Source organism: Tauraco erythrolophus, chromosome 27 (assembly GCF_009769465.1).
Source record: "Tauraco erythrolophus isolate bTauEry1 chromosome 27, bTauEry1.pri, whole genome shotgun sequence".
NCBI classification, from domain to species: Eukaryota; Metazoa; Chordata; class Aves; order Musophagiformes; family Musophagidae; genus Tauraco; species Tauraco erythrolophus.
The window spans coordinates 4,889,757-4,912,750 of NC_141491.1; the positions used below are offsets into that span (position 1 = coordinate 4,889,757).

General features: G+C 51.0%; 1 protein-coding gene across 1 annotated transcript; it reads left to right on the forward strand.

Moving 5' to 3' along the window:
* The first annotated feature begins 2,283 nt into the window (after positions 1–2,283).
* MAPK13 (mitogen-activated protein kinase 13) lies at positions 2,284–14,025 on the forward strand. Its single transcript, XM_086627184.1, is given in 13 exon segments — positions 2,284–2,305; positions 2,308–2,401; positions 6,080–6,209; positions 6,578–6,636; positions 7,702–7,810; positions 8,850–8,879; positions 9,307–9,354; positions 10,225–10,339; positions 10,689–10,760; positions 11,268–11,347; positions 11,836–11,914; positions 13,239–13,415; positions 13,766–14,025. Coding segments are annotated over 13 exon segments (1,095 nt in total). The 3' UTR covers positions 13,846–14,025.
* The last annotated feature ends 8,969 nt before the right edge of the window (positions 14,026–22,994 follow it).

Sequence of the window (22,994 nt, forward strand, 5' to 3'; positions counted from 1 at the left end):
TACTTTTATTTTCTGTTCGGTATAGGAAAGCGCTTGTTCAACACAATGGACCAGCGTTCTGCTGCTTGCCCAGACCTGGGGCCCTTCCCCAGTAGTACTGGTTTGTGTGTGTTTGCTACTTAAAAGTGATTTAGGTTTTTTTTTTTTTTTCCCTTCTTCAGCTGCCACTTGGTTGGTGGGGGAAGGGTGTTTGTGGGAGCAGGAGCATCAGTGGAGATTCTCTGACTGCTGCTGTGTCGGTGCCATTCACTCAGCAGCACGATGGAACGGAGCTGTGTTCCTCACGCTGCCAAAAGCCTCTAACTGAAGTTCCCAGGCCCTGGTAAAGCCAGGTGGCTCGTGCTGATCCGAGTCAGGTAGCCAATACCCACAAGGTGTACGCTCCCGTCGCGGGGCTGTGCCGCAGCTCGTTTGAGAAAGAAGAAGGAGAAGCGTGGGGGTGTTCTCTCAGCTGTGTGGGAGCTGCCTCCCTGTTCTCACCTTCTGCCTGCCTTGGTACAAATTTAGAGGAGAGGGAGAGGAAAAAAAAAAACAGGGCTTGTTGTTTATTGTTTTCTAGAAGAAAAAACCCACACAAACATTCAAAAACCCCAAGATACACAATTCCTGAATGTGCTTAGTTACAATATATCCTGGTGAGCAAGAAAAAAATACCAAAATCAATGAGAACTGAATTGGGGGGAAAAAAACAAACTACAGCTACAAAATGAAGTTACTTAACTTGAGGTTTCCTATTTGATTCGAATCGCTCACTCGAATTAATTCACCTCTCTACAGCCAAGACGTGCCCTACATATTCAGAGTCCGGAATCGCGTGCTGATGACCTGCGTGTGCACGCGTGGTTGAGCAAGAACTGTGTTCCTGGTGACAAAGGAGTTGCACGTCTGCTTCGGCACCGGGAGCTGTTGCTGCAACACCTCTTGCTCACAGGTGTATTTATAGAACCAAGCCCATCCTTGGTTTATTTTCTGCCTCGGCTGCTGCTGGAGCCAGGGCTTATGTACACGCGTGTGCGTAAGGGTGAAAAATTGCCGTAGCCTTGTCCCTGCTCTTGTGTTCCACAAACCCCAGACCCTACCAGAGCCGTTTGAAGAACGGAAGGGCCACCACTAACCCCAGTGGCAGGAAAAACGAGTCTTTCCTAAAACCCTGATGGTGCATTTTCAGCAATTCCTATTTATTAGGTAACCTGGCTCTTGTCCTGCCGCACAGCTGTGCTCGGAGCAGGGCCACCTTTGCAGATGACATGGATGGAAGGAGCAGGGGCTGTGGGCAGGGTTGGGGCCAGTGGGGGAAAGCACAGCGTAAGCAGCTGGGCCGGCTCGGGAAGGCTCAGCTTAGTCACTTCCTTCGGAAAGTATGTAGGATGCACCCACCTCCTGCACGGGAGCCCCACCTGAGCCTCCTAAAGTTGGAGCAAAATGTCGAGGTGTTCTCTGCTTACCAGGAACGGACCTTCTCGTAGGCTGGGTTTGCTGGTCTGGCGTGGTCCCTGCAGGCACAGCGGTGAACTTGGGCTTCGCACTGTCCAAGAAGACCTGAGAAGGGAGTTAGACCTGCTGCAGGAAACGAAACCAAGAGCCGGCAAAGCCTGGGGCACCAGCAGCTCTCAGGATGGTCCCACCTCACAGCTGCTCCTGAGCCTCTGTGCAGCCACCTGGATGAAGCTGGAGAACCTCAGCTGTTTCACCACACCCCTGCCCTGCTGGGGAGCCGGGCTCGGGAGAAAATCCCTATGGCTTCCTTTTCCTTCTGGGGATGTAACACCCGGGTGTCCTTCGTCAAGAGCCTGGAGCTGTGTCCTCCACCAGCCAGGAAGAAGAATGTCCCCGCTTGCCTGACGAGGCGCTGTGGCTTGTCCCCCGGATTCCCCGGCTCCACAAGTCCTTACTCATCCGCTTGTTCAGAGCAGGGATTTCACGAGACCCCTCGCTCCGAGCCCCATGAGGACATTTCTGGGCCGGTGGCCCCGTGGATGCAGGAGAGCAGGAGCTGTGGGTGCCAGCCGGGCAGCCGGAGGTGTGCCTGCCCTGGGGAGGGTGCTCAGCTCCAGGAGCACCTGTCCAAGTCCGAGGCGTGTCGGGAAACCGATGCCTCACCTCCACCGATGTGGAGGCGGAGGGAGGAGGGCCCAAAGACATGTCCCTTCACGCTCGCCACAGCTGAAAACAGAGAAGAACCTTTTTCACCCGCGCAGGAGGCTTCGCTGTCCCTGTCTCACCCCAAGAGCCCTCCCGCGCGCCAGTACTCTGGGGGGGTGGCAGTCCCGCACCCGCCGGGCGATGAACATCGCAAGGAGAAGAGGCTTTACAGACAGGAGGTGAACAAAACCCTCTGGGAGCTGCCCAGGAGATACACGTCCCTCCACCCCGTGGGGTCCGGAGCCTACGGCTCAGTGTGGTGAGTGGGGCCGCGGGGCGAGTTGGGGGTGTTGAAAGCATCGCGCCGGGGGGGGAAACGAGGAGGTGCTTGTTGGCACCCCTCCATTAGGAAAGACCGTTCGCGTGGGTGATGAAGGTGGTTTGCCTCCTGCTCTGGCAGCAGGCAGCGGGTTGGAGCCTTGGAGATGTTTCCTCCTGTGGTCACCCCAGGTGGGCAGAGAGGGGAGAGTGTCCCATCCGAGCTCGTCTCGGCGGGCATCCTCGGGCAGCGGCTCGAGGACCAGGTGGGTGTAGGGCTGCTGGGTGCAGCCAGGCAGCTTGGGGTGTCACACCCCCGTCAGGGGTCAGGCAGCTTCCGAGCTGCCTTGGTCCCAAGCTTGTGTTGAGGTTTGTGTCTGGCAGCAAAGGACGAGGGGGAAACATCTGGGTGTCTGAAAGCAATTTGTAGGTAACAGGGGTGGCTGCAGCGTGTTCTTGCTGCTTTGTCCGAGGCAGGTGATGCTGGGCTGCCCGGGGAAAGCAGCTGGACAAGGTGACCCCCACCTTGATACTGCTTCCAGCTTGAAATCATCAAATAGATAGAAATTCTTGTAACCAGGATCAGCAACAGACTGACACTTCCTCCCTGGCTAATGATAAACCTCAACTTACGAGAAAGCAGCGAGAGCTGCTGGTAATTAATCAGCTGGGCAAAGGTGCCCGCAGCGGGAGCAAGCAGGAGGCAGATCTTGCCTGGTTTACGGTGGTGAACTGGAGGAGACGGGTGACTTTTGGTACCATCTGAAGGGAGCCCTTGCTTCGTAACACTTGGAGCTAAAAAAAAAAAAAAAAAAAAAAAAAAAGGGAAGGTGTGTCCCGTTTTTTAGGAGACGGGCAAAGTCTCTCTGCCAGCTGTCATGGCACATATCCCGGAACCCTGGGGCCCAGGTTCTGTCCTTGTCCCCTGGCTGCTTGTTTACAAAGAGGGAGTGGTGTTTCCTTGTCCCACTCTGCTGTCCAGGTGCGTTGGAGCTTTTGAGATGTTTAAATGAGTCCTGCAAAATCAGGCAAGACTAAACTTGACTTTTTTTTTTTATATCTGTGCAGTGTTTTCTGGGTTTTATCATAAAAGAAAGCAGGAAGACTAAAAGGAAATAAAGGCAGGACAAAATGGAAGGGAGAAATCCTTCCAAAGTTTCCTTGCCCCCACCAGAAAAAAAAAAAACAACACAACAATAAGACAAATCTTTTGCTGGTCCCAGGGAAAGTTTCGGCTGCTCTGGAGATCCCAGAGGGAGGGATGGGTGTTAGAAGAGCCCCAGGGTGCGGAGGGGGCTGGTGGTATATCGCAGGGAGGGTTTGGTGGCGATGTGGAGTTAGGATTTGGTGTCCTCTGCTGGGAATTGCTGGGAAACTTTCCTGGTTCAGCATTATTCGGAGCCGCCGGCTTTTAACAGCTCCTTGAGCAGCTGACAAACTAACTCAGGCAAAACAGCAAAGACGTGTTTCTTCCCTCGTTAATTTTGCCAAAATCTGCAGTGATTTGGCTTCCAGCTGAACGCAAATGTGGAAGAAGAGTCTTGGGACCCCTCCTACACCGGTCCTGCTGATCTCTGCCCGCCGAGGCAGGGACACGGCTCTGCCCGCCTGGTGTCATCCCAAAATTCAGCCGTTCATTAAATCTGTGCTGGGAAGAGCGTGGGAGGCTCTCCTGGCTGCATCGACTGAATTAACTCTTAGCTTAGGCAAGGGCTGTCTGTGCTGGGTTGGGTGGGCTGAAGCTCCACCACCCCGCTCTCCTGTGCCGAGCGGTGGGGTTCGATGCTCTGCAGGCCAGCAGCTGGGGAGGCAGGTAAGAACATGCACCTTCAGATTAGGAAATCTGCCTTAAGTTCTGCTGAAGCTGTTTGACTACCTGGTCGCAGTCCCTTCCTCTTACTTCCCCGGCTCCTCAGAAAACTTTCCGCTGTGCTGTCCCCTCTGCCGACACCTGCCGAAGTCCTGAAACTGAGACGACCCTTCGCTGTCCGCCTAAGATATCCCACGGCATCTTCAGCGCTGAAGCTGCTGCGTGGAGCTGCTCCTGAAGGATGTTTTTTGCTCTCATCATGCACAACTTGGAGCAACTGGAAGGGAACTTAGCGGCCGAGAGCCCGGAGATTGCCTGATGGTGTCAGGGAGGTTGATGAGAGCTGCTGATAGCCCAGACCGCTGGAGGACACACCTCAGCTGATCACTTGTTGCTGATGATCGGAGAAGACCGTGCAGAAGACTTCCAATATTTGGAGAAGAAACTGATAACCCCTCCTTGGCATTGAACTAAAGGGAAAAGCCACGCGGAGTGGGATATTCCCACCTCTCCTATTGCAATCAGCAAAATGGACCATTTGATTGCATCATCATAGATGGCATTTCCCTGCTTATTCCATTTATGAAGCCTTGCCTCTGAGTGACGGCCCTGGAGGTCACGGTAACATTGTTTTACAGCTTTATGGTACCTGCCCCTCCTCGTCTTGGGTCCTCCAAGAGCCTGGAGGAAGGAGTGGTGCTGGAGTCTGGCAGCCAGGCACCGTGGCGGGGTGAATCACGAGCCCCTTCGGAGAAGGAAGCAGGAAAACTGTGTCTGTGCGAGGCTGGAGGACACACACGAAGCACTAGCGCCTGCGTTCCCGTGGGCTCGGTTACCCTGTGCAGCTAAAAGCCGTGGGGCTAAAGACGCCGATTTATGGCCCCTCCGTTTCCCCGGGAGATGAGATCAGGATTTACAAAGCGGCGGGGAAAACTGCTCTGGAACCCCACAGCATGATTTGGCAGGGAAAACCCTTTCTTCATCTGTTTGCCTCTCGGAGGGGTCAAGGAAGGGCTGAGGCACCGATGTGTAAGGGGGTGTACAGACACCCCCCTGGAAAACACCTCCGAGAATCCCGAATTACAGCTCTCTCTGCCCTGAGGACCTCCCTCGCCGCTTCTTATCTGGTGGAACCTGGGGCCTCCTTTGATCAACGAGCCTCCAGAAGCAGGGAAAGTGTCACGGATGGCCCCGTCCAGCCCCAATCAGTGAACGTGACCGGAGGGAATAACGCCACGTCCCCAGCGAGGGCTGTCGTACCACGTTTTCGTGAGCTTTGCAAAAGACTCTCGTTTTCAGCCGGAGCTGCTTTGAGGCAGAAGCACACGTAGAGCATCGAAGATCCCAGACACTGGAGAATTCATTCCAGCAGCCCGTATTTCCAGTGCGTGACATCCACTGTCTGCTCCAGAACACAGCGAAGGTGGCTGATGCACCTTAAAAGACAACACCCTCCAAGCAGATGGCAAAGCAGAAATTGCTTTATTCCCTTATCTCCATGCGTTAGGGAAGGAGAAGGCAGGGTCAGAACTAATCCTGACCTTTAACCGTTTGTTTCCCTCTTCTCACAGCTCTGTAAGCCCCAGCTCGTCTCTACAGGTTAAGGGGAGTAAAGACAAGCCACTCATGCTTTGCTCAGTGTCCCACCTAATCCTCCAAAGAGCTCCACGGGCTGTGGTCTGCTGCCCAAAGTCATGCAGGGTAACATCTAGGTGCGTGGAGCTCTGCTGGGAAAGGATCAAGGGGCCTTTCTTTGCTGCTGTTGTAGAAAAGAGCTCATTCTGGAGCTTGCAGAAGACCTTTGGCATTGCAAAATTTGTTAGAACATACTGCCCACGTTCAGAACTGGTTTTCCTTTGTCCACCGCAGCTCAGCCATAGACAAGAAGACGGGGGAGAAAGTGGCTATCAAGAAGCTCTGCCGCCCGTTCCAGTCGGAGATCTTTGCCAAGAGGGCGTACAGAGAGCTCATGCTGCTGAAGCACATGCAACACGAGAACGTGAGTACTCGTTTCTCTCCGCTCCTGATGAAACGAGGGGAATTTTCCTGCCACCTGCAATCAAGTCCTTTCTAGTGGCATCACCCTAATTTTAGTTGAGAGGTCCCGATGTTTGGCACAGGCAGGCAGTCTCGGGGTTTAACTGCTACCTGCCTGCTGTGCCCAGCTGGCACCAGGCTGAAGCAGACGTGTCATGGGTGCTCCCGTGTATTAGTAAGAGGAAAAGTAGCTGTGCAGCATAGCGAGGAGTCCTCGGATTCCTCTCGGTGCTCACCCATGTGCCTGTGCCCATGGAGAGCTGCCGCCCGAGTCCCACGTGCACAGCAAATGCTTTCCAGGTTTAAGTTTGGACTTCTCTTCTCCTTCAGGTCATTGGGCTGCTTGACGTCTTCACCTCCGCCCCCTCCTACCAGGGATTCCAGGACTTGTAAGTCTGGAGTTTGTGTTCACTCTGTCCAGCCTCAGTCGCTGCCCAAGACACCTGGGGTCAGGCTGAGGACCAGTCCAACAGACGGGGTGGGAAAGGGGCCAGACCAAAGCCAGACATCCCCGAATAAAAAGGAGAATCGAAAGCACAGGCCAGTTCCCACAGCTGAGACACCCAGAACACGTGAACGGTTCCCAGGCCATGGCCGCTGGGAGGACACGATGTGCGCAGACCAACGTGTCTAACGACGTGTTGCAGCCCGTGGCGTGTCACGTGTAGCGTGATCCACGCTAAGGCGCTGCCTGGGCGACTGCTGAGCTGGGAGCCCGAGCGCAGAGCAGGAGCAGGATTGTCCATCAGGCCCTGGGGAAATTACACCGAGAATTCTAAAGACCTGGCTTTCTTTTCACCCTGATTCCGACTCTTCTTTTATTTTTTTGGTGTTTCTCTCAGTGTTGACGGTCAGGTTGGACGAGTCGTTTTCCCTTCCCCATCCTTGGGCACGAGCAGCGCCTGGGTTGGGGTTTTCGGCTGACGGCTGGGTATTTAGCAGCCTGCAGGAAGAGCGTTTGAAGGTTCTCAGAGCAGTTCCTGCTGGAAGACCGTCAGCTAATTAGCAGTCTCAGCAGGCAGGCCAAAGACTGAAGGAAGCTAGATGTTGTCTCCAGGGCTGGAGGATGTTACAAAGATAAATTTGGGAGCTAACGCAGCAGTTTTGCCAAGACTCTTCAAAGCTGCGCAAGATGTTCCAGCTCCCAGATGGCGTAAGGCCATCCGGAACTGAGCATCACTTGAGGTCTGAAGTGAAACTAACTCGGGATCGCTGAAGTTTGGAAGATCCTTGTTCTTACTTGACGTCAGATATCTGATTTGAGGGGAGGAGAAAGGGCGATTTTCAGAGCGGGTCGAAATCCCACTGTGCTCGTTAGCCAGGAGCATTGTCGCAACAACTCCTCTTAGTTCCATAAGTTACACAGGCACAGGAAAAAGAACAAGTGAGAAGAAAGCTACCCTGGTTCCCTGTTTTTTCTTCTAGACTCAGGGCCTTGTCTTACTGCCTTTTAGCTACCTGGTGATGCCATACATGCGGACAGACTTACAAAAGATCATGGGACATGAATTCAGTGACGAAAAGATCCAGTACCTGGTCTACCAAATGCTGAAAGGGCTGAAGGTAGGTGGGTCTGGAGGAGTTTAGTGACTCTCTGTGTCTCCTCTACACGTCACTCTGGGTTGACCATAACTAAACCCCCTTCCAACACCGCGCAGGAAGATTTGGGGGTTTAGGGCATCCCCTGAGAACAGATCTTTGCAGTTGAGCTACTCTTGTTCCAGCACATCATTAAAAGTCAGTCGCGTATCGAAGCCACCAGCGGTCACAGACCTTGTGATGGGTTTTCCATGACAGTGGTTGCGTCGCTCTTTGACTCACCCAAACCCCTGGCAAAATTCTGCATAGAGAGGAGGAGGCTGGCTGCAACGGGAGCTTCTGCTGAATTCCTAATGGAGGGAAGACACGGGGAATGATGTTCTGTTCAGTAGGATAAGGACGGAACATGCTGCTTCCACTGGCTTTGAGAGAGCAGAAAGCAATCACTGCGAGCCCGGAGACACGGAGCCCGTGCCGTAGTGCTGCCCTCGGTAATATCCGCCACCCGGAGGCAGAGCAGTGGTTAAGGGAATTCATGGGTTCACCTTAATAACCCCCTTCCCAGATCACTGTTATCTTGAGTTAAAGTAGAGAGGGAGGAGCACACCGAAGGTTTACCTGCTGTGACAAAAGCCACGTTTTTGCAACTCGAATCTGATTTCCAATTTTGTGGTTTAATGATGAGATTTATTTTTTTTGTCCACATAGTTTAACACCCAAACCAACAAAAAGCGTTCATGTCATCTACTGCCCATGTTCCTACCAGTAACCCTGATGCCTTGGACTGTTTAAAGTTATTGGTTTAGTTGCTAGGAGGAACTTTGGCTCCGTATCTCCTCTTCTGCTCTACGCCTCCCCTTGAGACGGGCAACAGAATCACAAACACTGTCAGAAATTCCGAGCAGAGATTTCTTTTCAAACTGCTGCCCTGGGGTTGGGGACCCGCAGCGGGTGCAGAGTTGTTGTTCTCAGCAAGTTCTTGTTCGTAGCTCTCGTTTCTCTGCTGGAGAACAGAAAATCTCGTCTGTTGGTGATCACATTGTGGCTCTTCTTTTTGTTGCAGTATATTCATTCCGCCGGAATCGTCCACAGGGTAAGTTCATGTGCGCTCTTACTCTGAGTTTCGGCTGTTTAGGAGACACACAGCTTGGTCATAAAGTTAATACGTTCCCAAACATTGTTTCACTAATAGCCTTGTCTGCTCTTAAGGTCTCGCTGGGGCTCTCCTACACCCTGTACATGTTTGGATTTGCTCATTTGTGCAGCATTTTGAGGAAATGCTGTATTTTCTGATGAGCTGAGAAGCATTTTATGATGCTTTTTGAATGAAAGCTGGTTCAGGAAAAATAAAATAGTAACGTAAAGCTGTACAGTATAGCAGGCACGGTGTCTTTGCCGTGTCAGTCCTGGACTTGGCACGTTACGGGACCCCATCAAAGACGAGCAGAGGTTTGGCTGAGGCTCGTGTTGATGCGTTGCAACTCAAAACATCCTTATTATTCTGCTCTTGTCTGTTGTAGGACCTGAAGCCAGGAAACCTGGCTGTGAACGAAGACTGTCAGCTAAAGGTAGGTAGAAATGCACCACTCTGTAGCCTGTAGCATATCGGATCGTGGAGGAACTGCTCCACCAGCATCGTCATGTTTCCTCTTGCCTTCTGAGACTCGATTCGAGGCGTTTCGTCACACGGCGGTTGCAGGAGGTGGGAAATACTCACCTGCTGATGTAACTTGCTGAGTCAGGGCCCAAGACTTGGAATGAACATCCTGTCGCCGTAATTCCTGCGGCACGGCCGTTCGTAACGACTTCCTAAACAAATTCAATGCTGCTGAGGTGGACGATCGCGTCCACCTCATACTGCCCATGTTCCTACCAGTAACCCTGATGCCTTGGACTGTTTAAAGTTATTGGTTTAGTTTAGTTATTAGTTTAGTTTATTCAACTCGCGTTAGGTGGACGATCCCTGAAGGATAACTGGGTTCAACCACGGTCACCCTTTGGTTCTCATTGACACGACGGTTGTGATTCCAGACAAAGTTCTTCTCAATATTGCTCCGAAGGGTTTGCTTGCAGCTCGCTGGTGCGGTGCTCTAGCACGCGTTTTCTGAAATGTATGTTACAGGGAATGGCTCTGTTGCTCATAAAGGTTGGGCCAAGCCATTTTCATCTCTGGTATCGAGGGAGAGGCTGTCCCCTGTCAGCTGCAGGGTGGTTTATAGGAAAGGATGAGTCGTTTTGCAGCCGGCTTGCAATTTACAGTGGAATTAAGCCAAACCTGTTAGTTCTTTGAACTGTTCCGTGGGTAGCTATGGTGTAGTTGGAGCTTCATTATTATCTAATTGGATCTGCTTCATTTCCTCTTAAAAGTAGATTCCCACTTGCCTGTAGGATTTCTCTTTCCTGCCCTTCCTTCTCCCTTTTCCTTTGGTGAACTGCAGATCTTGGATTTCGGCTTGGCCAGACACGCCGATGCTGAAATGACCGGTTACGTGGTTACGCGCTGGTACAGAGCCCCAGAAGTCATGCTGAACTGGATGCATTACAACCAGACAGGTGAGCCACCTCACTCCAGTGGTGTGACCGGCCGGTGACGGGCCCGGGGATCCCGCTGTCACACCCGGGTCAGGTCTCACGTAATCCTCCAGATGTTTTTCCTCTTTGTCATCAGTGTCCCTGGAGCTGTTGCCTGACTCCCAGCGCTGCTGCCTGCGGGGAAGTGATGAAAGTGGAGATTTTAGCAGCAGAGAAAAAGAGCAGGGGAGGGTGGAAAACGGGAGTGAAGTTTAAATTGGTGCCTGCTGCAAGCAATAAAGCCAGCAACAGCCCCAGCAATCTCTGCTGCCTTTTAACTACCCTTTTTTTTCTTTTTTTTTTCCCCCCTCTCCTTTTTCTCTCTGAACAGTGGATATCTGGTCTATTGGCTGTATCATGGCAGAAATGCTCACCGGGAAAACGCTGTTTAAAGGAAAAGACTGTATCCTTTCAAGCTGAACCTTTTCCTTGGGAGGGGTGAATAATTCTTGGTGTGTGTGAAAGGGCTTTTATGAATGAGGCTGCTGAGAGAAATTGGTGTCGGTCTGGTTTCCCAAGAGGTAATCACAGGCACCAGCGGGTCTTTTTGGTTTGAGAGGAGATAGGAAGGGGCCAAGCCACCTTAGAAATACGCCTCTGTGCTGGCCATGTGCGCTGTGCATCAGCAATCTAACGTCGTGTGGCCACAGCTTCATCCCCAACCCTAAGTTTGGGGATCTCAATCCTAAAGTTATCCCTTGATGAAAATGACATTCTGGGAAGGGAGAGCCTTGGAGCTCTTTTTGCCAGTCTAATGAGTCTCCCCTTGCATGGCTCTGTTGGGTTTGTATTGTAACCGACTCGTAGCTCCTGTGGGTCCTGGGGCTCTCGGCACCCAGCCCGCAGGCTGAGCTCTTGGGGGTGTCCAGGGCTCGCTCCCAGATGGGTGATCTTTAACGCAGCTGGCCAGACCTAGATCAACTGACTCAGATCCTGAAAGTAATGGGGCATCCAGGAGAAGACTTCGTGGAGAAGCTGGAGGACAAAGCAGTAAGGAAGTTGGCTGTGGATTCGGGTCTTGCTGGCGGAGGTGTGGTGGGGAGAGGGTGACTTGGCCGTGTCTTTGAGATGGGAGAGGTGCTGCTTCTACAGCAGCAGCGAAGGGGAGCGCCGGCAGCCTTTTCCCCTTGGCGAGGTGGACGTTCCTCTTTGCTGGTGGCACAGCTGATGCATTTGGCGTTGCGTTGGGACCCGGTGTGGATTGCAGGGACTCCCGGTGAGGTGCCTGTCGCCCCAGCAGAGCACCGACCCTCTCTGTTCTCCAGTCTGGCCCTTCTTAAAGCAGGACTAGTTCTGTACCTCAATTGGTAAAAGCAGTTCCTTGCAAACCGGTCGCTGGAACGTGACATCTGGGATGATTTGCTGTTCTCCTCGTGTGCCTTCGCCCATCCGAGCCGTGAGACCCGAGAGCTGTGTTCCACAGCCCCCTCGCACGCGTCCACGTGCACTAAATGGCTCTGCTTTCCTTCTTCTTTCAGGCTAAGAACTACATCAAGTCCCTTCCTAAAATCCCCAAGAAGGATTTGTCCGTGCTTTTCCCCAAAGCCAACCCTCAGGGTAAGGCATCTCCAGCGTTTCTCCTGAGTTTTCACAGCCGGAGGCGGCTGGGTGCCACTGCTGCCGTTTTCTTTCTCCTCTTTCTCGTAACTCGTTGCTACTTCTTCCCTTGCGGGTTGTGCCTCTGCCCCTCCCCAGGGCAAATACGTATAAATTAAAAGCAAAATTATTCTTTCTTGGCATTAGAATGGCAATGTTCTGCTGTTCTTGGCCATTTACTTGATAATTTTTTTATTTAATTTTAAAATTACACAGCCTGTAACATACTATATTTAAGGAAGAAATAAACTGCTGACTCTTGTATGAACAAGCCAGACGAGAGCGGGTGTTGGGTATGATCTTTAAGGTCCCTTCTGACCCAAACCATTCTATGATACAATGGGATATCTCAGTTGTGGGATGCAAGTGACAGGATTAGGACAGTTGCAAATATCAGCTGCACTTATGAGAGTTTGGAGGAATTTTGGCTGATATTGGCTTCCAGAGGTTGTTGCTTGTAGCCAAGCAGGCAATATCACGATCAGCAGCATCTGGATAAATGAACCAGCTCTTTTTTCATTATTATTTCCCAGCCCCACATCTAAGGCATCACAGGTTTTGATAAAGTACAAGGAGAGCCCCACAGTCCACGATGGTAATTTTTTTAATAATTTTTTTTTTAGAGTACAGTTTGGATTCTAACTGTTTGTTGAACACCTGAGTCTATCGATACTTAACAGGCAGATGAGATGTGCAATTTTGAGGGTAAAAATTGATCTTTTACAAAGGAGCTCTTTTTCCAAGGAGATTAGAGGTGAGAGCGAGCAAAACTTCTGAAAGCTGAACGGAAGAAAGCGTTAAGATGCTAAAACCGAGGGGGAATGGTGCTGACAGACTAGTCGGCGTCTGAGTTTCTTGCCTTCCTGTTTACCAGGGATGTATAGATTGCTGTATAGATTGCACATGTCAAGACTACTTTGAGTTGCGGTGGTCAGAGTGAAAGCAAATGATTAAAACTGAAAACCACCTCGAAGTCACTGGCTCGCTGTTTGTTCTTGCAGCCCCATCTCTGCAGCGAGGCTTACCCAAGCCTAATTTGTGATTTCTGCACAATTTACACCTCTGCTCTCGTTAGCGAGAGCTCCCTGGGGCTGCTGTCGGGCAGATTTTGCAGCCCCGCTGCCGGGAGCTCCACGCTACCTCGGTTGGGTTGAGGAATCTCTTTTGTTTTCAGGTCTGGAGATGTAGTACTGGAAACACGCGTCCCATCACTCGCAGGGTTCATGCATGGGATGCCTGTTCTCCATCGCACCTTGCTTAGCCCTGTTCCCGTCTTCTCCCGCAGCAGTGGACCTGCTTGACAAGATGTTGCAGCTGGACGTGGAAAAGCGCCTTACGGCGACGGAGGCGTTGGCTCACCCCTACTTCGACCAGTTCCGAGACATCGAGGAGGAGACAGAAGCTCAACAGTCCTATGATGACTCTCTGGAACGTGAAAAGCTTTCGATAGATGAATGGAGAAGTAAGAAGTTTGATCTTCTTTGAGGTTCCTGTCTCACACGGGACTTTCCTGCCTCTTCTCTCATTCCTGTGCACATGCTGAGTAGGGCTGCGGTTGCCCACTGATGCCTCGATGATTGTTAGCATCTCCCTTGCTTTGCTCTTGCTTTTATGCATTCAGCAAAGATCCTTCCATCTCCTCAGACTCTTTTTTTTCTCTCTAATTTCTGTCTCTTCCTCTCAGCTTGTACCTGCCATATCCTCTCCACTAAATACCTCCTCTCTGCACACGTAACAGTCAAACTTTCATTTCTGTCCTCTAAAATCACACGTACTCATGATCCCCGTGATTATTTTGTTCTGTTTTCCAAGGGCATATTTACAAGGAGATCTTGTCCTTCAGTCCCATCGCACGGAAGGACTCAAAGAAGCGAAGTGGGATGTCGTTATAGCGACCGGTGCGGCTGTGACCGGGATTCACTTCTTCTGGATGCCCGATGGGTTTACTCCACGCCGCCTTGCTGGTGGCCACCTCTGGCCCATGGGACTTCTCTGTGTGCCAACACAAGGATGACACCATGCAGTGGGCATTGGACTTGGTTCTGCTAAAGGGGAAAGCACCCCAAACGGTTTTCAACACAAAACATAAATATATTCTCATTGAAACTTTAAGCAGGAGAATCTTACCGGGTGTTTCTTTTTATTTTTTAATATTCATCAACGTGAGAGAGCAGGGGTTTCATTGCTCTCCCCTCATTAGTCTTTCCAAGCATAAGTTTTAGTACGTTAATTATGGATAAGGTAAAGAAAAAGGTAAAATTATCTGGGAAGCAAGTCCCAAGCCAAATAATCAGAAATAGTGAGACTCAGCGTAACAAGACTTTCTCCGATCCACACTCTGAGCGCGGCGCCTTTCCCTGGGCAGCAAACAGCATCCAGCACAGCGAGGCTGCTGGGACGGTGTCGGCTCCAGGACGCCATGGGAATCCGGTCAATCTTGGGATCGCTCTGTGCTCTGAGCAGCTCCAAACTCTTGCTATACACACAACTCCCTGCCCCCAGGGTTCTTCTCCCTCTGGACAGCTGCTGCCTCCTCTTTTTTTTTTTTTCTTTTTTTTCTCTGCTGATTTGATTCCCTGGGTTTTGACCAGTGCCAGCTCCTCCTTCCCACCGGCTGCAAACCCATCCTGGGAATTCAAGGCCACTTTCCCACATTGATAGACCAGGTATCCCAAGGAGAGCTGGGTCATAATCTAACGATCCTGCTGCCCGTTCCTTTCTGCTCAGCCCGCTGTCCCCAGCGGTTCCCTCTTCACCACACTTATCTCTCGCTGAGCACCCTCTCCCTGCAGTCACCCTCCCTGCTCCCGGCTGCCGTTATCTCTCCGCAGGGCCGGTGTTTCCCTCCGCAGCCCGGAGATGTGACCCTGTATATTCTCCTTCCTTCTGCTCTGCAGGGTCAGTTAAACCAAGGGGCTCTCTGCTTCGCTTCTCTTTCACGCTGCTCATTCCTCAATTTGAAGAAATGTTTAAACTGATCGTTTGGAAAATAGTCAGTTGTCAGTCCTAAGGGTTGGCTCTCAAAGTAACTAAAAAAAAGTTCAAAGTAACTAAAAAAAGTTCATATATTGGGGGGGTGAAAGCAGAAAAGTATAACGCGTGAACAACGTAGCATGAGCAAAAAGAGGAACACAATAATTCAGCTCGGTGAGCACAGAAAATAAGTTCAGATATCTTAGTTTCTTGGTATCGGATTGGCTCGTTATAAATTGCACCTAAGATAAGATTATTAAATGGAATATCTCACAAAACCCACGACAGGCTGGAAAACATCCTGGTGAATAAGAGCTTCACAGATTCCCTTTACTGCACTTTCGCTGAGGGTTTGCATTTCTTATTTGTCGATGCAAGTTTTAATTTGTTCCCTTATTTAGTGAGTAATTCTTGGCAGCTACGAGAATTGCCTTCTCGAGGTGCTCAGAGTCCCGGAGTGTGGTGGGGTGGGACGGTGCAGAGCTGCTGGCACTCGGCTGGGTAGTGCCCACGTCCCAGCCGGCTGCACCCAGCCCTGCTCTAACACCCTGTTCCTTTGGAGTTTTTTGTGAGATGAAAACCAACACAATAATCTCTTTTTTTTTTTTTGCCCCCGGATGAGGACAAGAAAAGATGTAGGATGATGTGAGAAAATCCAGACAACTTGCCTGGATTTAATTGCTTTGGAAAGGTGTTCAGATAGCATCGTGATAAGAAGAGTAGGATAAACATAAACAGAGGGAGGTTGTTTTATGAACCCAGATCAACCAGGCAGTCATCTGCGTCCTCCCTCCAGGGAAAGTTTGTTCCATCTTTTTGTTCTACGATACGCTAAATAGTTGGTTCGAATTTAAAAGTCTGTTTTGATCTTTAAAGTAAGTTGATGTACTGGAGGTTCACTGATACCATCTGACGCCTGGCGTTTTTTGATGCCTGTGCATCGGTACGTCCCAAGCCACCGCTCGAGTACGTGGGTGTTTGCTATAAATGTTTTTCCTGTTAGAACAGAGGAGAGATGGAAAATAATTACGAGACCAGAAGAAACAAATGGGATCTGAAAGTGGCTGCGGTGTTATTACAACGGTGTCTGCAGGTTCTTGCCTCGGTGAGTTTGGATCTCACACCAGCAGCTAAATACTCGTGCTCAGAGGAAACCAAGTTATCTCAGGGTGTGGGATACTTAGAATCGTGGAACGGTTTGGGTTGGAAGGGACCTCAAAGATCATCCAGTTCCAACCCCCCTGCCATGGGCAGGGACACCTTCCACTACACCAGGTTGCCCAAAGCCTCATCCAACCTGGCCTGGAACACTGCCAGGGATGGGGCAGCCACAACCTCTCTGGGCAACCTGTGCCAGTGCCTCAGCACCCTCAGAGTGAAAAATTTCTTCCTTAGATCTAATCTAAATCTCCCCTCTTCCAGTTTAAATCCATTGCCCCTTGTCCTGTCACTACATGCCCTTGTAAAAAGCCCCTCTCCAACTTTCCTGTAGGCCCCCTTTAGGTACTGGAAGGCTGCTACTTCAGGATAGAGAACGTGGAAGCGCTGTGTTCTGAAGAGCTGGTCTGACTCGGCTGCCACGTCCTCTGCGTAATCTTCAGCGGAGGGCAGAGGGGAGCTCTCTGCTGCTGCCATGAACATCTCGGAGAGCTGCAGGTGTTTAAAGCTGCCTGTGCCCTGGTAAAATGAGGCCTGGGGTGTAGCAGCGGAGGGTCATCACCCAGGTGAGCGTGTGTGGACGCACAGGGAGATGCCTCAGGACGGGTGGTAGGGCAGGCTGTCCTGACTTTACGTAGCTATGGCCATGGAGAGGTCGAGAAGAGTCTTAAAAGCTCAATCTTGTAGAGAAAATTTGAGTAAATCTACTGAGATTTTCGGAGTACAGAACTAACTTTCAGAAAGTCATCCGTTAAGGAAAAGAACCTGTGCAGACAAAACACATAAATCACTTTTAATGGGAACTTAGAGTGTGATTTAATTGTCTTGCTGGCTCTGTGTAACGATGGCTGAGGGAGAAAACATCCTCCTGATAGTGTCACGTAGTGAGCAACCTACTGGTAGGAAAAGGAACCTCCACAGCTTTAGAGAAAAACTTGAGATGCCCTTCGGGAACTGCATCTGACCAGAGGATGAGCACGGAACAGGCACTGGGGACTCCAGATATGAACAGGTCCAAGAAGAACAGGCGTGAACACAACAGAGCGGGGTGCGTAGATTAGATTTTGCTGTTAGTGAGAGAAAACATTAGTCCTGCTTGTTTTGGGGATAGCATGTAAAGACTCTTCAGTATCGGTCTTTCTGCTGAATGTACTTCCAGAAAATATTTTCTGTTTCAGGGACTGGGTTTCTCTTTTCAGAGCTGACGTTGAACGCTCTGAAACTGCGAGAGCAACCTCAACAGCTGCTGTGTGGGCTCCACGCTCTGGTTTCATTCATTCACCCCCCGACCCCGTACGGTGACAGCACGCTGTCCAAGAGCCAAACACTCTTGCTCCCGCAATTCCCAAAAGCCTGACACATGCAGGTTGGTGCTCTGCAAGCCCAGGAACCCTGGAAGTGTGCACGTATTTGGATTTTCGTGGTATCTACCAGCCAGCAACTCAAAATAGATAGCAGGAACCGTGGCAGGTTGGTAGTAGAAAGACCATCCATCTCAGCATTTGTACGGCATCTGAGGACGTGTCTCAATGAAGAGAAAGGAGCTACTTGAAGGGGAGAAAAAAAAATCATATTCACATTTCATGAAAGGAGTTTGGGAAACACCCATGCGACAGAGCCAGTGACTCAGGCCAAGGTTGAAACCACTTCAAAATCAGCACAAGAAGCAAAGGGGGGGTGACCCCAACAGACACCGTTGGTCGGAGAAGAAAGGATCTCACGTGCACCTGCTGGATGACCCACACTGACACATAATGGATGTACGTTCCTTTCATTACCTTTTTTCCCCCTTTGGGTAGTTTACACACTTAAAAATACAAAATGGAGTTATAAAAATCACTTGGCCATTAAGTGAACATCCAAAATTCCATAAAGTACACCAGCCAGAAATGTTTGCTGGTTATAGTAAGGATGTGTGATAAAAATTTATATAATTTATATAATTTCTTTGTGCCTACCTCACATAACATACAGATGCTCACCTTGAAATACTATTTACTTGTTCTTTCTGCATTTATTTCTGAGCTTATTACCTATTTATGTAGAACGTGAAGCCTTTGTCGTAAACAATCTTTGCCTGTAAGTTTTGACAGCTAATTAGGTCTGTGAAGTTGCAACTTTATGGGACATATTTATTAGGTACTTCCAGATTTAAGTGGGAAAGAAAAAAGCAGATGAAGCATTGATTTTATTTTTTCTTATTTATTTATTTTTTCTGAAGAGACCCTTATCAGGATTTTTTTATCAGAGACACAATACTTGCCATGTTTTGGACACCACTTAGAAACCTCTCTGTGCAGAACTTTGAAAACATCTACAGCCTCTCAGAAAACCTTACACTTCTTTTCTCCTATAGCAAAGAGAATCTGTTTTGGGATCTAACCTTTTCACGCTCCAGGTAGCAGACTAAAATAATTTTCAGGGTTTAAATATGTGATAACGGGAGGGAAGAAAACCACAGAAAATTATAAACACATCTGAGAACTCTAGTGAGGTACTGTTCAAAGGATGGTGATACCTTTCCATATTTCCATGTCTTGCTCTTGCCTAAGCAACCAGGGAAAGCGTTCCTAACCCTCCGCAGTTTCCCATCTCACGGGTCAGTGGCGTGTTGGCTGCTAACATGACGATGGCTCGTTTTCTTTTCCCAGCTAAGAGAAACAAGACACGAAAGAGAAGGATGGAATGAAGACTGAAATAGCCAGTACTAATTCATTTTTCCCCCAAATGGCTGAGCACTCGCTGCTCTAATTGCAGTTATGCTCAAGGCCATCAGCATTACCGTGCTGGGAAAACGCTGGAATTTCCAGGTGAAGATGGTATTTGGGCTGTTTTGCCCCATTTCTCTCTACAAGGCCATTTTCTGAGCGCATGCAATGAATGTTCAGCCAAAGTGCTGCTTCACGACCGATTCAGTCAGCACTTTGGCTGATTGATAACTCCTTTTTTGTTGGAATGCACTCTATTAAATAATACTGAAAGGCTGGTATATATCTTCAGCCCTCATTGATTTTCTGTTAAACGAGTTAACTCCTTTCAGCCAAGTTTGGTTGGAAAAATTAAAAATTCTTCCAGCGTCAACTATCATTTCAGATCTGGCTTCAGAATGCTTCGCCTGAAAAAGGGGTTTAAAACTGTGATTTGCATTTTAAGATTAAAAAAAGAACATCACCGAGGTGATAGTGCTCTCTGAAGTTCGCGGGTCTGAGCAGCGTTACGCGTGCTCCACGCAAAACCAGGGGCTCAGAAAGTGCAGCTGAGCGCTTGCAAACCCAGGCCAAACAAACTGGAGTTGAGGCTAATTGTTCTGAGATTTTTTTTTTTAACCTTGAATGCACACAAGTCCTTTTCAGCAGTTGCAATAATTCCAATAATCCTGAAGAAAATGGTCACAGAACAGCCAAAGCACAGATACAAACGTTACTCATTTCCGAGGCTTAACAAATCAACAAAAAAGGTCAGTTCTCAATTCCAAATGGTAATTTTGGCCCCTTTTTAAGTATGTTTTATATACTTGAATAAATATGAAGAAAATTACACTATGACTGAAGGTGCCCAGCTCTCATTGAGCTGTCTCTGCTGCTGCTTTCACTCGAAGCGACGTGGCTGGTTTTGAACTCGCACCCTTTAAAAACTGGGAGAGGAAGAAACCGAGTTAAGTTGTGCCTCTGGGATCTGAGATAACTTCAGAATGCTTTTTCAAAGAACACATTAGTTCCACAGCTCTATTTTTTAAAATCAAACGATGGATATAACTTGTTTTGATGTTGCAACGCGTGGCCCCCAATCTTTGGAGATGTCTGTACATCCCTTGGTGCAAAAGTCATCCCACCGCACTTACTGGGGCTGCTCACGCGCTTGACATTAAGCGTGTATGCAAATCTTTGCAAGACTGGAACCTAATTTGATTATAAGAAGCCAATTCCAGTGCAAATCTAAGAGTACAGAGTTTCAAAACTGAGGGCAAAATGAAAGAGTTTGCAGAAGTTTGTCGTATTTGAAAAAAGACAGACACCAAAAACACTCGGAAAAAACTGCAAGTGAAACCTGCTGTTAAAATCAAAGCTAAATCCTCCTATAAAGAAGGAAAATGAGGCAGTGAAGTTGCACATCAGTTACTGAAATGATTTTATTTACTGTTTAACTGTCTTGCCAACACTCAGCGTGAAAGCAGAAACAACTATAGATTTTTTTTTTTTTTAATCCTTCATGGATAGGACTGTGCTGTTGCACAGCTGTTCTTCCGGGGTTAGGCGAGATCCTACGTAAAACAGTGAGAGTATTGAAACTTTAATTCTAAATCTTTGATGAAGTTATTTTTCATGCACAACAAGAACAGATTATTATTTATTTTTGAGTTCTGGTATGTTAACAATAGATCCTTTAAAAAGTATACACAGAAAGGAGTACTTAGAGGTTGACATGTAAGTCTGTTCAGCATTAATAACATGTTTTTCTCTGCTTTTAAGGCTTCAACAAACTCCGGCCCAACCTGAGGACTTTGCAAAACAGACTTGTCACAGGCTGGTTGGCTGCTCTGTGATTCCATGGTTAACATACGTTAAGAGACGAAAGATCTATAGTTGGACTGTAAATGAGGGAAAATAGCATTCATTTTTTCCTTTGAAAACAATTCAGAGAATTCTATAAATTCAGATGGTGATATTATGCAATACGCTGCACGATCTGAGTGGGAGGCGGAGCATACATATGCCAAAGTATGTGGTACGCTCTACAAAAAATAAGTGTAGGAGCCTCTGCAGTTCCTATCTCACCACTTATCCCAGCTGCAAATGCTTCTTCCTTGCTCGTTGCTCTCAGTCCCTCTCGCTGTCCTTCCACCCCATCACACCTCCGCATGTTGGGAGGCCATCTGGATCTGAAGTATTGGACTGGAAAATAAATACAGGCTCTTATGATTCCCATCGTTTGGTTGATGCTGCTTGTTTGGGCTAACGGTGGCAGAGACAAGGCTAGCGGCTCTCTGGGAGCGCAGCCGGGTTGGACTCCGGTGCCTGGTGATGGGACCCCACGCCTCCTGGAAAAAAGCGAGTGCAGGATGAAGGCGCTCCAACGAGCCCGGGGCAAAAAATCCAAGCTGCCCATTCGAGTGGCCTGGGGGCTCCCGGGGACCAGGCACCGTCCTAGGAAGGGACCCCCACGGCTGTACCGGAGCCCCCAGGCCAACCCCACCCCCGGGAACGGGGAGGGGACAGTTTCCCCCCGGCCGCCCGCAGCCCCGCTGACACCCGCTCCCCGCCGCGCCAGGCACGGAGCGGGGGGGACACGGCAGCCGCCACCCCCGCAGCCATGAGGCCATCGCGGAGGGCCACCCCCCTCCCTGCCGTCACCCCGCAGCCCCCGGGGGCCTCCAGCTCGGCGCGGCCCGGGGGTGGGAAGGGAGCGGGGAGGGGCGGGCGGTCCCTGCCCGCGGGGGGGGGGGAGCGAAGCGCGGCAGCCCCCTCCCCCGCCTGCCCGCTGGCTGCCGCCTTTCCTCGCCGCTCGGCCGGGCTACGCCGCTGCCGCCACCACCACCGCCGCCGCCTCCATCTTGTACGTGTGTCCCCGGCTCCCCCCGCTTCGCCTCCGCGCAGCACCGGGAGCGGCGGGGGCGCTGGAGCGAGCGCGGCCCCGGGGAACGGGGAGGGGGGGAAGGTGAGGGTGGTGGGGGGCGAAGCGGCACCGGGGCCGGAGCGGCAGCGGCGGGAGCAGCGGTGGCAGCGGCATGAGGAGGCGGCGCTGAGCAGGAGGCGGTAGCCGGAGCGGACGGAGCCGACATCTTGTGCCCTCCCCTCCCGCCGCCGGCTGGGTGAGCCCGTCCGCCCCAGGGGGGAGGGGAGGGGGAGGCGGAAAGAGAGGATTTAAAAAAAAAAAAAAAAAAAAAAAAAAAAAAGGGAGAAAAAAAAAAAAAGGAAAAAAAAAATCCCCAAAAAGGAGGCGGCGGCAACGGTGGAGAGCGCCGCGGCGGCGGCGGCACGCTGAGGCGGCCAGGTAAAGCGCTGCGCGGGAGCCCGCGACACCCTTCCCTCAGGGGGTCTCTCCTCCCTCACGCACCCCCGCGCCGGGGTCGCGGGAAGGTGACCGGGCGAGCGGGAAGGAGCCGGGGGAGGCCGGTGCGCCGCAGCCCGCGGGCCCCCGCTCGATTCCCGCGCGGCGGGAGCGGCCCGCGGCCCCTCGCCGAGGAGGGGGTGGCGGCGGCGAGCGCTCGGGGAGTGCGAACGGGGAGCGCCGTGTCAGCCCGGCCCCCCCCCTTGTCGCCATCTTGGCCCCCCCTCTTCGCGGCGCCGGTGGGGGCCCCGCCCACCTTCCCCCACGCTATTGGCCCAGGCGGGGCCCAGCGCACCCCCTTTTAGACCTACAGCGTCTTGCTTTGCTATTGGTGGTGGAGCTGGGATGGACGGCGGCAACAGCCAATAGCCGCCTGGCGCTGCTTGCGCCCTCTCTCGCTCTCCCCCGGCCGAGTCCCTCTCGCTTTAGGGATTTTTTTCGCTCCGTGGCGGCGGTGGTTCCGCCTGGGCCGGGCCGGGTGCTGAGGCCCGGCGTACCTCATCGCAGCACCCGCCGCGCCGCCTTGTCCTCTCCCGGGGGCGGCTTTATTTTTGTCCCTGCTGTGTCTTGACCCAGATCGTCGGTGGGGCTCGCTGCAGGGATCCCGTGGCCTTAGCTGCGCAGGGGAGCTCCTGAGAGGAGCTCCCAGCTGGTACCTGACACAGCTCGTGGCGTGTCATGGTTCCCTCAGAGCACTGCTGAGGCCATACACAGCTCGTGGCGTGTCATGGTTCCCTCAGAGCACTGCTGAGGCCATACACAGCTCGTGGCGTGTCATGGTTCCCTCAGAGCACTGCTGAGGCCATACACAGCTCGTGGCGTGTCATGGTTCCCTCAGAGCGCTGCTGAGGCCATACACAGC